This window comes from Buteo buteo, chromosome 5 (genome assembly GCF_964188355.1).
Source record: "Buteo buteo chromosome 5, bButBut1.hap1.1, whole genome shotgun sequence".
NCBI classification, from domain to species: Eukaryota; Metazoa; Chordata; class Aves; order Accipitriformes; family Accipitridae; genus Buteo; species Buteo buteo.
This window is the reverse complement of record NC_134175.1, coordinates 30,985,410-30,999,093: the sequence shown is the minus strand read 5'-3', so window position 1 is coordinate 30,999,093 and position 13,684 is coordinate 30,985,410. Positions and strand designations below refer to the sequence as shown.

The 13,684-nt window shown below is 56.3% G+C and overlaps 2 protein-coding genes across 2 annotated transcripts in view; both read left to right on the top strand.

The window, feature by feature from the left end:
• Positions 1-4,876, top strand: part of METAP1D (methionyl aminopeptidase type 1D, mitochondrial) — a 51,112-nt gene extending 46,236 nt beyond the window's left edge. Inside the window, exons 7-10 of the mRNA XM_075028446.1 lie at positions 1,898-1,995; positions 2,636-2,683; positions 3,617-3,695; positions 3,829-4,876. Of these exons, the coding sequence (XP_074884547.1) occupies positions 1,898-1,995; positions 2,636-2,683; positions 3,617-3,695; positions 3,829-3,907 (304 nt within the window). The 3' untranslated portion in view covers positions 3,908-4,876. The remainder of the gene's footprint in view (positions 1-1,897; positions 1,996-2,635; positions 2,684-3,616; positions 3,696-3,828) is intronic.
• A 2,839-nt stretch (positions 4,877-7,715) lies between these two features.
• DLX1 (distal-less homeobox 1) lies at positions 7,716-9,848 on the top strand. Its single transcript, XM_075029306.1, has 3 exons — positions 7,716-8,359; positions 8,889-9,088; positions 9,439-9,848. The coding sequence occupies exons 1-3, from the start codon at positions 8,047-8,049 to the stop codon at positions 9,691-9,693; spliced, it is 768 nt and encodes a 255-aa protein (XP_074885407.1). The 5' UTR covers positions 7,716-8,046; the 3' UTR covers positions 9,694-9,848.
• Positions 9,849-13,684: the final 3,836 nt, after the last annotated feature.

Sequence of the window (13,684 nt, the reverse complement as noted above, 5' to 3'; positions counted from 1 at the left end):
CTGTGCTTCTTCCTTGGCCTTCAGCATCATCATAGCCAGTGGGCCAAGTCTCTGACCCAGACATGGGTGATGTGATAGAAAGGCAGGGGAGAAAGTCTTTTCCATTTTTAGTAGGACTTTTCACTGCATAAACCTTCATGTTCTTTTTCCACATGAAGGACGTATACGGTAAAAGCCTGGACTTTGAATACAACCAAATGAAGCCCAACTTCTAGCCTTATCAGTAACCCTCTTTGACAGTGCTTAGGACTTTGGGGGCAGCTAAATTTGAAATTTCCATTCTTCTCCAGAGTTAATGAAAGAAATGTGATGAGTCTTTGTAGCAGGGCAATGGGTAGGTAAAAGCTAATACACAAATCCTGTTAAAATGTGCTCTTAAGGTCTGAAAACTGCAGTGTTATTAACCATTGACCCGACTCTTCTCTTTCATTGCCGTTTCGCTGTGGTGGAGCAGCCTCAACTGCAGTGACATTAAATTCTGGGACGGTGACCCACGGGCACTGGAGCCAGCACTGCAGGGTCTGTGAAGCCTGGTGTGCAAAGGGATTACTGTGTACAGCAAGCTGAGGCCACTTTGCACCTGAGTAAGCGCCTCCCCGTGGGATTTAACATGCTTTAATTTCTGTGAGCGTTTACACATTTATTTGAGTTTCTTAACTTTTCCACTTTTCCATCTGTAGTCAGAATCTGAGAAAGCAATTGTTAGGGTGTAAATACAGGCAATCCTGAAGTTTTTAAGTGCCTACCTTGATTTAAAACAAACAAATTAAGCTTTTAATGTTGTAGGTGACATCTTTTCAGGTGAAGTGCCTTCCTGTCTTGCTCCTGTTTGATTGTAGAAATAGTGTGGGGATGATATGCAGGGACAGGGGTAGCTTCCTTGTCACTTCTAATTCACCTCCAGGCCCCCCCCAATCTCTATACGTTTCTGTTTCAGCTGTGGGCAGCCCTCCTGGCTGAGCTACCTCAAGTCACCCCCTCCACCGCTGCCTCCACTGCTTGAGTAAGGGCAGAGCCTGAGAGTGAAGCCTGCAGACATGGGGTGGTGCAGCAGTCAGAGGACACCCCAAATATCTCCAGGTCCTCCAGTTTTTAGGGACTGGGATAGAAATTTGCTTTCCCAACATGGGTGGGGATCGGTGCCCAGCTGTGTTCCTGCCAGCAGCTCTCAGAGACGCTCCTCCCTGAGGCAGGCCATGAAGGACAGGACAGATCTCCCAGGCAGAACTGAAACGCCATGATCATTATGATTTGGTGTTGCTAATGTGGTGGTGGGTTCATTAGAAATACGTTGTTAACTAGCATGAACAGATTTGCTTGAGTTTCAATACATTCTGGTACTGAATGCTTGCAGTATTCTGAAAGGGAAGCAGTAGGGCTCTTAACTCTCCCTGTCGGCAGCAGGACCCTCTTCTCCTGCAGAAAACCCGGTGCAGGCAGTGGGTATGCAGCTCAGCATGGGCTCTGCACCTAGGGAGGACTCAGCAGAGGCTACGGTTTGGTGCTGTGCTGGCTGCATGACCTGGCTGCCATTTAGCTGTCCCATGTTAAAATGAGTTCCCAGCGTGCTCGTGGAAAAGGTTACTCTCCATCAGACAGGGAGAGGACACGCTGCCATCTTGCTTAGGCAGCGGGGCTGGCACAGGAGCTAGCAGTCTCCGCTGGCAGGCATGTTAACTCTGAAACCTAAGAACGGCTCACCGGTGCTAGCTCTGCTGGCTGCTGGCTTTTGGAGCGGGTGCAAAGTGGTGACCAGGTGCTAGGGCGGGGGTGAGAGCTTGCAGGAGCCGGGCGATGCCGCTGCCGGTACCAATGCAGTGGCAGGGGCCGGGGCCGGCTAGCGGAGGTGGTGGTTGTTGGGGCACGCTCCCTCACCGTGTCCTCTTTGCCCCCGCAGCTCTGTGGCACAGCGGGGCGGCTTCCAGGTCTGCCCCTTCTTTGTCGGCCACGGCATCGGGTCGTACTTCCACGGGCACCCCGAGGTGTGGCACCACGGTAAGCGGCCCCCGCCGGCCGGACCCGCTCCCCCCCGCGCTCGCTCCGGCGACCGAACGACTGCGGCGGAGGGGGGGGGCGGTAAAACGAGCAAAGCCCCCCACACTCACCCACGCTGCCGGTCCCGGCGGGGGTGCCGGGGGGTGGGAGGAGGGGCTTTCCGCGCGGGGAAGCTGGCGGGCAGCCCCAGCCTCGTTTTCTGAAAGTCGCGCGGGTAATTTTGAGGGCAAATCGCTCGTTTAACGGAGTCGTGGGGGCAGCTGGGCCCCGCGGAGCGCCTCCCCCGCCCCGCTCCGGGCGGCAGCCGCCCTGTCCCGCGTCCCCGCGTCCCCGCATCCCGCCCGCGCCCGAAGCACGCCGGCAAAGTTTGTCACGGGGCAAAGAAAAATCACCGCCGAAACGTTCAAGCCCCCGGACCCGGGCTGGAAGGAGCCGCCGTCGGGGCGGTCCCGCTGCGGCCGGGCTGGGATGGCTTTCGGCGGGTGCTCCGGTTCATAGCGGGGACCGGCGTGCACGGTACCTGCGAGCCCAAAAAGGGTTTAAACCAAGTGCTGGTTGCGTCTACTTAAAAAGAAAAAAGAAAGAAAGAAAGAAAGAAAAGCCCCAACAGCCATAAACACGTTTTTATTTTCTTTTGTAGCCAATGACAGTGATTTGTTAATGGAAGAGGGAATGGCGTTCACAATAGGTTAGTAACCCTCTGCTATGGTTTGTTCTTTTTTTTCTTTTTTTTTTTTTCTTTAAAAAAGCACACACGGGGCAGCCCAGATCCGTACCGTTTCTTTATTGGGATATAGAAATATCCACACAGGTAGGGGGACGTCGGCGACACTGACCCCTTAGGAAGCCGATTAAAATTTCATTTTTAAAGAATGCATTAAGGAACCAAGTGGGTGAAATAGCTTCCAAATGATAAGTGTTAGAAAATGAAATGCTTATTATAAATCTTCTTAAATGACATATTTGGCGCCTATTTTTGGCAAGGCGGAGACTCTGCCGGCATACTTGGGCTGTGGAGGATGAGAAGGATGCGATTGTGTCCCCGAAGCCATGGTTCACCAGCAAGCAGCCTGGTGGCTCTTATGTCATTTGCTGCCTGCCAGAGCTGCTGTTTGGGTTTGGGGACTGCAGCGCCGGGAACCAGTCAGAGCCTGGCCCCGCAGACTGAACGTGCTAAATACCAATCATGGAGAGCTGATGGGGGAAAAGCCCTCTTTCTCACTGTGTGGCTAAATGGCGCGGCAATTAGAGGGAAATAAGAAAATTGTTGTTTTGCTGATTTAATGAACATTTTAAGCCTGTCTAAAAAAATTCAAATATTTAAAACTATCTGCTGTTTAGAAGTGTGGTTGGTGCTTTGGTTATTATCCACGAGGTCTTAATTAAAGCTTGATTAAAATTCCACGCTTTTACAAAAGAGGAATGGGCAACTTCCTACCTTGATATTTCGTCTTCCTCTTTAGTTCACATTTTACTGTTGCAAGAGAGTGCCGCCCCAGGGAGGACAGGACCTGTGAGAAAGGGAAGCTACCTGCTGGGACACCCCCCCTTTCTCGCTTGCTTCACAGTCCACACAGGAGTGCAACTAACTTTAGAATGCATTTTGTTTTTCTTGCTGCAGAGCCAATAATAATGGAAGGATCCCCCGAATTTAAGATTCTGAAGGATAAATGGACTGCAATTTCTGTAGACAATAAAAGGTGCCAGATATTATTTTTTTGATCTTTCCTAAGCTGTGGAACTGATCACTGACAGCCGAAAAAAAGAACGGGTGAGTTTAATGGGCGTGGTGGCCACATTTGCCCCCTAATAACTGCTAAATGTGCATTTCAGATCAGCGCAGTTTGAACATACCGTTGTGATTACCTCAGAGGGAGCAGAAATCCTCTCTAAACTGGTGGAAGAAGCCTAAAGATGGAGCAAGGAGTGGAGGCACTTGCTGTACTTCTGGGATTTCCAGATTCACTCGGGACAGAGAGGAGGTTTCTGTAATTTCTGTGGGGAATGGGTGCTGCCTAAGTTGCTGCAGGAGACAGAAAAAGCAGCTTGAGGGGTCGGCTCTGGACATAGTCCTTTCTGTGTGTTACCTGGTGGGTATTTAATAAAAGTCCCTTGGCTTGTTTGTGACACTGGAAGCAGCCACACACAGCCTGCAAGTGCAAAGGGTTTGGGTTATTTGGGGTGAGGGGCAGAGAGCAGGTCCCCTCTCTTCCAAATCCTCTGTGGGACAAACACATATCAGATGACACTGTCTCTCTGCAGCTGAGAGGACAGAGGAGCATAGTATTTTCCCTTTATAGCTGAGCTATGGAGTCAATTTGTCTTCACTGCGATTAGCACAGTGCTGTTTCCCAGGCTGTAACTTCTGCTAGGATGGAAAAAAGTTTCCCAAGGGTGGCAGGCAGAGAGAGGCAGCAGCCTCTTCCCCCGCAGCCTTCTCAGCAGCAGTCCCCCCTTCCTGCCTCGTCTAATTTCTCTTTGCACAGCACAAAAAATGATTAAAAATTAGATGCGAAGCATGGCTCTCTGGAGATCAATAATTGCCCTGCTTGAAGAATTAGCCGGTTTGGGGTAATCACGGCTCTGCAGTGCCCATGTTAGTTAAGGGAGAGGCACTCCACAGTTCAAGCATTTAACAAAAACGGAGGAGTCTGTGGCCTGGAGGATGAGCCCTGGCTCCTGCCCGGAGTTTGGAGCTGATGGTCCTCATGAGCTGCGGGTCCCGCTCGGCCCCGTGCTCACTGCGGTCCTGCCCCGGGCCTGCCAGGGCTGGAGGGTTTGATTTGCAATTAGCCGGTTGCTGACCGCCCCATCGGGCTGGACGGGCCTGGCCTTGGTACTTAAGGGGCTACCAGAGCAGGATCTGGTCCTGTGAGATGCAGGGTAGCCTTGGAGATAAGCAAGTGACATCTAGAAGTGCCCCAGACCCACGGCAGCAGCGGGTGTGGTTTTGGTACAAATAACTTGCCTTTAATTGTAGGCAGATGCGGTGCCGTGCCGAGGGCTGGCCGGTTGCACATGCAGGCGAGGGGGGCTGCTCAGCACCGGCTCCCTCAGTGGTTCAGGGCAGAAGTAAGCCGCTTTCTTACAGCTTTACTCTGCTGTTTGTTTTCACTCGAGTACAGCGAGCTGTCAGCTCCAATAGTTTCTAACAGCATCTTTTCGAAAAGCAGGACCCCCCCAGAACACGGCTAACGCCGCGGGGCAGCCGCTCAGCTCCGTCCTCCCCGAGAGGAGTTTGGAAGGCCTTAAAACCTGTAAAAACAAACGATGCAGCCAACAAGTTCACCAATACACAGAGGTTAAGCAGCGCGCTGCGGACGCGGGAGGCGAGGGGCACCCAGCACTGCCCGGGGAAGGAGGGGGGGAATTCATTTTGTTCCCTGACACCCGGCCGCCCGGCCGCGCTGCCCCCTCCGAGGGGGGCTGGGAGTCCCGCGCGTCCCGGGGACAAACCAGGGGGGCCTCCCGGGGGCGGTGGCCGCGCCGGGAGCCCCCGGCTGGCACCGCAGGTGCTAAGCTTCTCCCCGTCCGTCCCCTGCCCCTCGGCCGTGCCGCCTCTACCGCCCGTCCCGCGCTTACCGCGGCGTGGGGTGAGGCGGGAACGGGGCAGCCGGGAACAGGGACACCCCCCCCGCCCCGCAGCCCGGTGTAAGGGGACTGCTGGCGGCTCCTGGTAGTCGCCGTTTGCTCTGAGGTCGCCCCGGTAACTCTGATGGGACTGCGGGTTTTACTGGCCGCTGCGGAGCGGTGGCGGCCAGGCGCTGGCACTGACGGCGCACGTTCGTGATCCTAATTGCGAAGGAGACTCAAGAGGTGCGTCGGCTGCGCGGGGACAGCCAGCGCCTCGCAGAAGCCCCTCACGCAGGGGGGTCTTGCCGGGCAACCGCGGTGAGAGCCCCGACGGGGCGATCGCCCCCGCGGGGTCGGGGCGTCCCGCGGCCCCTTCGCGCCCGCCGAAGCCGCGCTGCCCGGGGCCGGAGTTGCGCGGAGGGGCGGCGGCGGCCCTGCTCCGGAGGACGGGGCTGCGAGCAGAGCCGCGCCGTCCGGTCCGCGGCGTTTTGGCGGTGCCGGCGGGACTGCGCTTCGCCCCGGGACTGCCTGCGCCCGGCCGACCGGAGGAGACCCGGCGAGCACGGAGCAGCCTCCCCTCCCCGCAGCCGCCGGGCTGGAGGCCGGCGAAGGTGCCGGAGCTGCCGGGGCGCCCCGTCCCCTCCTGGGAGAAGCGCGCAGACCCGCCTCGGGCGGTCACTTACATGGCCAGGGGGGCAGCAGAGCCGGCTGCCGGAGGAGTCCGTGTGGGGACACACCGCTACCGCCCCTTCCCGCGCCCAGCCGCGGCGATTTTGTGAAAATGAACTTTGCGCGTCGCGAGCAAAACAAAAAGGGGAGGAAAAAAAAAAAAAAGGAGGGGGGGAGGAAGTAAAAGAGGCGTTAGGAAATGGGCAATTAAAACCGACAGAGCCACTAATGAAAGCAAAAAAAAAAAAAAAAAAAAAGACAGGGAGCAGAGGGGCTCGGTCTTGTCAGCTTTGCACAGCCAGGAGCCGGTTGCTTCGAGGACCGTGGCTGCCCGAAGGAGCCCGAACACTGCGCGGGCGCTGCCGGGGGTGGCCCAGCCCCGCTGCCGGCAGTGCCCGCCGCCGCCGGCGGGGGAAGGCAGGTCGGCACTAATACCTCTAACGACATCAGCGCCGCGATTTGTTTTGAATGTTCACTTTTATTGGTGTTCTCCCTTTGCCAAAATGTGCTTGATTACATAGACGTGGTGCCGTGATAACTGCGCGCTCTAGACGGCCTAGGTGTAACCGGGAAAGTTCAGCCCAGGCCAGATCAAATCCCAGGCTGTTTAATGCTGGAAGGCTGCATGTTGCTATTAGTGTTAAATATATGGCTAATTATGCGTATGAAAATTAAACATCAGTGTTATGCTAATGGGGCCGCCTTCAGCTGTGGATCAGAGCACTTGAGACTAGCATTTAATCAAATGAATCAGTAACTAATACATCTGCACGTGTGAACTTTCACAAGATCATTTTCCTGTTACAGTCACACCGCTGAATTATGAAAGAAATAATTATCAACACTTTCTAATTATCTAACAAAGTAATTTGGGATTCATCGTGGGCTTTCTGGGGAGGATCTCCCAAGTCCCACCTAATTTACCGCTCACGCACGCGGAAGTTTTCATTTTAAGCTCAAATGCGCCGTTTGGCCCGTTCGGGGCGATTTTTGTTTCGCTGGGCTTTTTTCTTCCCCTTTACGGACGACCATGGCAGTAACCGGGCGGCGCGCCCCTGGGGTGCGGGCGGCGCTGAGACCCGCGGGCCGGAGCGGAGAGCCCCTGCGCGGCCGAGCAGGCGGGGGGTCGCCGGCTTTGTCCGCGGGTCCCGCCGCCGGCTGCCGGCGCGGGGTGGGGAGCGGGGCCGGCGCGGCGGGCCGGCACCCCCCGCGGCCCGCCGGGGCCGGCGGAGCGCGGCCGCCGTCCCCTCCGCGCCGCCTGCGCGGCGAGGGGCGGAGGGGGGAGGCGCGCTGCCTCCAGCCGGGCTCCGGCTCGGCGTCCTCCGTCGCCGGCGGCGGGAGCAGGGGGCCCAGGCGGCTCCTCTCCCGGGGCCGGCCGGGGCGCGGTGCCGGGGAGCCGGCGGAGTGGGGCGGAGGCCGCCGAGCGGTGCCGCCGGTGCCGTCGGGGCGTGCGGCCGGCGCTCGGGGACGCGCGGCGCTGCCAGTCCGGCTCTCCGCGCTCACTGGGGTCCGGGCGAGCCCCGAGCGCCTTGGACCAATCCAAAGCGATTATGCAAGACGGCGGACCAATCAGCTCCGCCAGCTCATGAATATTCATAGGCTTGGCTGAGTCAAAGCTTTTAGGCGAGTTTGTGTAGATCTACAGCATCATGCTTAGACTTTTCAAAGAGACAAACTCCATTTTCTTATGAATGGAAAGTGAAAAACCCTGTTCCGCTTAAATTGGGTTCTTTCCTGTCCTGAGAAACACAACAGACCCCAAAAAGGCAAGCTGAAGAGAGAACACACACACAGACCAAGCGACAAGAAATGACCATGACTACCATGCCAGAGAGTCTAAATAGCCCCGTCTCAGGGAAGGCTGTCTTTATGGAGTTTGGGCCGCCCAGCCAGCAAATGTCTCCTTCTCCCATGTCCCACGGACACTATTCCATGCACTGTTTACACTCCGCGGGCCACTCTCAGCCTGACAGCTCGTACAGCACAGCTTCGTCCTTCTCCCGACCGCTGGGCTACCCCTATGTGAACTCGGTCAGCAGCCACTCGACCAACCCCTACATCAGTTCAGTGCAGTCCTACCCCAACAGCTCCAGCCTGACTCAGACCCGGTTAGAGGAGACAGGTAGGTGCACTCGGCTTTGGGGAGGCGGGGGGGGGGGGGGAGAGGAGGGGGGAGGGAAGGCAAGGAGGGAGGGAGGGTGCTTGTATCAAAAAAAAAAAAATCTATCGGGGGGGGGAAATTAAATTAAATTACGAAATATTAGTCAGGAGAGGCTGAGGATCACAGGGGAGCAGTACACAGAGCACACAATGCCTGGCTGGAAAAGAAATCAACCCAGATGTGCACGTATTAGTCTTCGTAATTATTTATTGCGTAGCGCTATAAACAATGTATGCAATTAAGGGTAATTAAACCTAAACTGCAGCCTGCAAAAATAGCAAACTTTCTCTGGGAAGAAGCCTGGGCTGCCATAATCGCCCGGAGCCTTTGTTAGCGTTACTCGAGCTTCACTTTTCTTCCTTCTCATTATTGTTATTGTTGATGTTGCTGCTGTTATTGTTACTATTGCTGCTGCTATTGCTGTTACTGCTATTATTACTATTGCTGCTATTATTATTATTATTTATTCTGCATCGTTTGTTGTTTGTAGGGGCCGAATCGGAGAAAAGCACTGTGGTAGAAGGAGGGGAAGTTCGCTTTAATGGGAAAGGGAAAAAAATCCGCAAACCCAGGACTATTTATTCCAGTTTGCAGCTGCAGGCTTTGAACAGGAGGTTCCAGCAAACCCAGTACCTGGCTCTCCCCGAAAGAGCCGAGCTCGCAGCATCTCTGGGACTCACCCAGACCCAGGTACAGCTCTGACTGAACCGGCCCCTTTCCCGCGTCCTCTCCCTGTTCCCACCGCCGGCGTGGGAGACCCCACTCGTGATGCAGACGGGTCACAGCCGTGGGCAACGGGGCCCGGCTCCAACGGAGCCCGAGGGGGCCTCCGCGGCACCGGCTGTGCCTCCGCGGCGGGGCGGACGCGGGGGGGGATCTTCCCGGGTGGTTTAGCATCACAAAATGGCAACGGGCAGAGCAGCCACGGGGGGGGACAAGGGGGAAAAGCTGGGGGTCCGTCGGACCCCGGGGGGGGTGGGGGGGTGGGGATGCTGGACCGTACCGAGGGATGCTGAGCCCTGCCCCGTTCCCGTTTGCAGGTGAAGATTTGGTTTCAGAACAAGCGCTCCAAATTCAAGAAGCTGATGAAGCAAGGAGGGGCCGCCCTGGAGAGCAGCGCCTTGACCAACGGCAGGGCTCTCTCGGGCAGCTCGCCACCGGTGCCCCCGGTGTGGAATACCACCTCCGCCTCCGGTAAGGCCTCGTCGGGGACCCCGGGCACCTACATCCCCAGCTACACGTCGTGGTATCCTTCGGCCCACCAAGAAGCTATGCAGCAGCCGCAGCTCATGTGATTATAAACCCGTTTTCCCCTACCGCAAGCACTATCGGTCCCGAAAATAATTAAAATTATTACGGAAAAAAAAAAAAGAAATTAAGTAAAATAAAAGGAAAGGGGAAAAAAAAAGAGAGGAAAAAAAAGAGGGGGGGAAGAGAGAGAGAGGAAAAAACACAAAAGAAACCCAAGCAAACAAACAAACAGGAGGTCTCTTGCCCATCCAGCCATTAGGACGCTGCACTGTAGCTCGGTGCAGGAGAGCACAGATGTGATGCGGGCCGGTTCCCACCGCTGACAGCTGACGGAGCGGCCCCGAGCACCGCACAACAGCCTGGGAGCAGAGCGAGCGCCGGCCGCGGCTTTGTGGGACAATCAGAAAAAGATGTTGGGGGGGGGGAAGCCCTCTCCTCTGTCCTGTCTGTCTGTCTGTGTCTGTTGAAATGTAGGTCATTTATTTACTACCCCGATCTGACGGTCTCTTCAATTGCAAGGGGGAAGGAAGCCGTACAATTTCCAGAGCTGCTTTCCCTCGACATTTTCTGTACCTTTCACTATCCATCTGTGTATTTTTGGTTGTTGTTAAAAAGGGAAGACAGGGGTTTTATTTATTGATTTAAACTACCACTATGAGAGTGCTAGAAACAAACGGACAATCCGGCTTGCTGAGCGCACTGCTCGGACACGGCACAGTTTACTTTAAGCAAAACCACACACGGTCCCCCGGCCCCAGCCCCCCCCCCCGCCCCAATAAATCACCACAAGAGAAGGATGCGATTTTTAACTTTTACAATAACTTTTATACTTCGCTGGCGTGGAGAGGTTTGGTCCGAATGATTTGCATTTCTCGCGTATTTGACAAAGGAAATAAATGCACATTGTTTGGTACTCTGAAGTGGAATCGCAGCAGCTGCCGAGCGCTTTTGCTGAGGTGAAGCAAGGCGCGGAGGACGGAACGAGAGCCCCGAGGGCGGCGGCGGCGGCGGGGGGGGACCCACCGGGCGGGCGGCGGGCGGGGGCACCCGCGCAGCTCCGCGCAGCCCCGGAGAGGCTTCCCCGCGGAAAGCCGGCCCGAAGTCGAAATGCACAAACCGACGTGCAGGAGCTACTCGCTGTACATATTTTATTCTTAATTATTATTATTATTATTGTTCTGTAAACATGTTGCACAAATTTAGCCTTTGTTTTTAATTATTATTATTATTTCCGTTCTGTTTCGTGTGGCTGTAAAACATGATGCTTTGTGTACTGAGATCTTGACATTTTACTTGTGAAACTCGGAAGATGTGATAAACTGAGCTCGGCTGTGTTTAGTGTTCTATATGTCAAAGTTTAGTTTTATATTGAGAATGTTAACTTATTGCTTTGTATCCGGGGAAGGAAAGGAAAACAAAAAAACACACAAATCTTTGTACATAAGTTATAAAGTTTCTTTGAGACAGTAAAATTATGGTTTGGAAAAAGAGACACGCGTGCTCTCTGTCTCCTAGCGCGGCCGGCAGCGCGGCCCGGGCCAGGCTCCGCGCTCGGCGGCGGGCCGGCGGTGCCCGTAACCGGGAGGCGAGGCGGGGGAAGGGGAGCGGCGCTCCCCGGGCCGGGCCCAGCCGGGCGGCGGCGGCCGTCGCAACGAACGGCGGGGCCCTCCGCGGAGGGACGGCCCGGGGCCGGGGGGGACCCGGGAACAGGCTCCCAGGGCCGGGAGGGGGATTGCGGGCGGGCCGGGACAGCCCCGGCCCCCGACCCGGCAGCCGGTCTGGCTGCCGGGGCCGCGCATCCCCTCGGCGGCGGAGCCGTCGCGGCGCGGCCGCGGCTATTCCAGCGCCGGGCTCGGCCGTGCCCGCTCCCCGGGGCGGCCCGGCGCCGGGCACAGCCCGCAGCCGCTGCAGAGGGGAGGGGAGCCGGGAGCGGCTGGGGTCGGCCGGCTGGCCGTGCGCAGCTCTGCGCGCAGGTTCCGCGGGGGAGCCGGCGTGCAGCCCCGCGGGGGCCGTGCTCACCCCGCCCGAGATAAGCACCCGGTCCCCGCTGCGCGGGGCCGGCGCGCAGCCGATGCGCGGCCGCGCAGCATCCGCCCGGGTGCGCACACGCGGCGCAGCGGCCCGCGGCGGCGCGCCCAGGGCGGCCCGCGGGGGTGCCGGATCCAGCCCGGAAAATCCTTCCCAGCCCCGCATGTCCCGCGGTGCCACGGCCCGAGCCCGGCCCCGAGGAGCCCGGAGCCCCGAGCGGAGCGGGAGCGGGGCGGCTCCGCGGCCCCGCGGCGCCCCAGACCCCGCGCAGCTCCCGTGGCGGCTGCAGCCGGAGAGCAAACGGCTTTGACCGGACGGGAACGGCGTGGTCAAGCTGCTCGGAGCGCTTTAAAGATACATTAGCTACTCCTAATTCAATAACGTCTTGCTAACCGTTCAAATAGAGAAATTATTAGTTTTCTCTCAGCGAGGCGGTCTTGAGTTAGAGTCTACTATAATTGTACATTTGAAAATGTTAATCTCAATACAGGCCTAATTAATTCTGCCTTGTTGCTGACAAGTAGTTCATCAAATATCTGATTCGAAGATTTTCGTAATGAGGATATTAATTAAACTATGAATAATCCAAAGGTGCTTATATTGAAACAATACCTCATTACAATGATTAAGTCCTGATTTTGAATATTATACCTTTAACAATTGTCACCCCGCAAACACAACCTTATGGATGAGCCTGTAAATGGCAAAATGTAATTTTGGGATATATTTTTTCCTTGTTGGGGGGAAAAAAAAAAAAGTGCCCCTCATTTTCAAACACTTCTGAAATAGGTTACACACAGCTTAATGATGATCAAAATGACTCTTTTCTGCAAAAAAAGACCCCAAAGTGCGCGTACAGCTGCAAACCCAAGAGGGTCAGCATCATTTCACTGTATTCTCTTCTTGATTACAAGCCGAGCCCATCAAACACAACATAATTACAGTAATTTCAGGTTTATTTATTCTAATGCAGTTTCCCCATCTCTCTGGTAATTATGAGCAATTTTTTCGCCCAGGGAATCTTTTTGCATTAACAAAAGAGATAACGCACTGAAAGCCAAATTTGCTGTGCATTGAGAAAAGCGAAGAAAAAAAAAAATAAAATAGGTGCGAGCTGCCATCTCTGCAATTCTCCTATATTGGAGCTCTGCAAATTGCTTGCAGGTGTATGGAGCAGAGCTGTCAATAGGAAGGGGCTTCCAAATTAGCAAATGCACAATGTTGAAGTAATGAAGACAGACTTAGCAAAATTGCCAAACAACAGATACCTCTTTAATATCTTCCACCCAAAAAGAAAAAAGAAAAAAAAAAATCCCTTTGGAGTGTCCCTGCGAACCCCCTTGAATGGCTGGGGATGTTGTACATGTGTCAATCTAATTGCAGAGCACAGAGCGGCCCCTGAAACTAGAAAAAAATCAAATATCAGAGTCCAAGCCCGTCTGCATTCGGAATTTGCTCCCTTCGTTTGACAGAGGGGGATCAGAAATCCCCGCCGCAGCCCGCACGGCTCTCCCAGCCGCCGCCCGCCCCGCTCCCGCCACCGCCGCCGCTCTCACGCCGGTGAAAAAGTGCCATGTCCCGCCGCCGTCGTCGTGTCCGTCCCCCCCCCCCCCCGCGCCGGTGCCCTCCCCTCCCGCCTCCCGGCTCCCGGCTGGGAACCGGGCAGTAACGCTCCCCTTCGCAAGGAACCGACAAACGCACACCGCGAAACCACCACCGAAAACGGGCGCTCCCCGGTCCCCGCGGAACCCCCGGGCGGCGAGTGCCCCCGCTCCGCCCCGGCGCCGCTCTGCCCGCGCAGCGCTCCGCGGCTCGGCCGGCGGCATGTCCCGGCGCGGCGCGGCGCGACTCGGCTCGGCTGTGCGCGGCGTCCCCGCCGCCCGGCCCGGCGCCCCGCTCCCCGCCCTCGCCCTGGCGCCGGCGGCGGGAGGTTTTGCGGGGGGAAATTGGGCCGGCGGAGCCGCTGCCGGTGCCCCCCCCCCCCCCTCCGCGGCCCGCGTGGGGCAT

What these genes read in the sequence shown, in the direction of transcription:
- DLX1 (XM_075029306.1), top strand. Translation starts at nt 8,047, where the DNA reads ATGACCATGACTACCATGCCAGAGAGTCTAAATAGCCCCGTCTCAGGG. An exon ending in GACCCGGTTAGAGGAGACAG is followed by an intron (nt 8,360 to 8,888) that starts GTAGGTGCACTC and finishes TGTTGTTTGTAG; the next exon opens with GGGCCGAATCGGAGAAAAGC. An exon ending in TGGGACTCACCCAGACCCAG is followed by an intron (nt 9,089 to 9,438) that starts GTACAGCTCTGA and finishes TCCCGTTTGCAG; the next exon opens with GTGAAGATTTGGTTTCAGAA.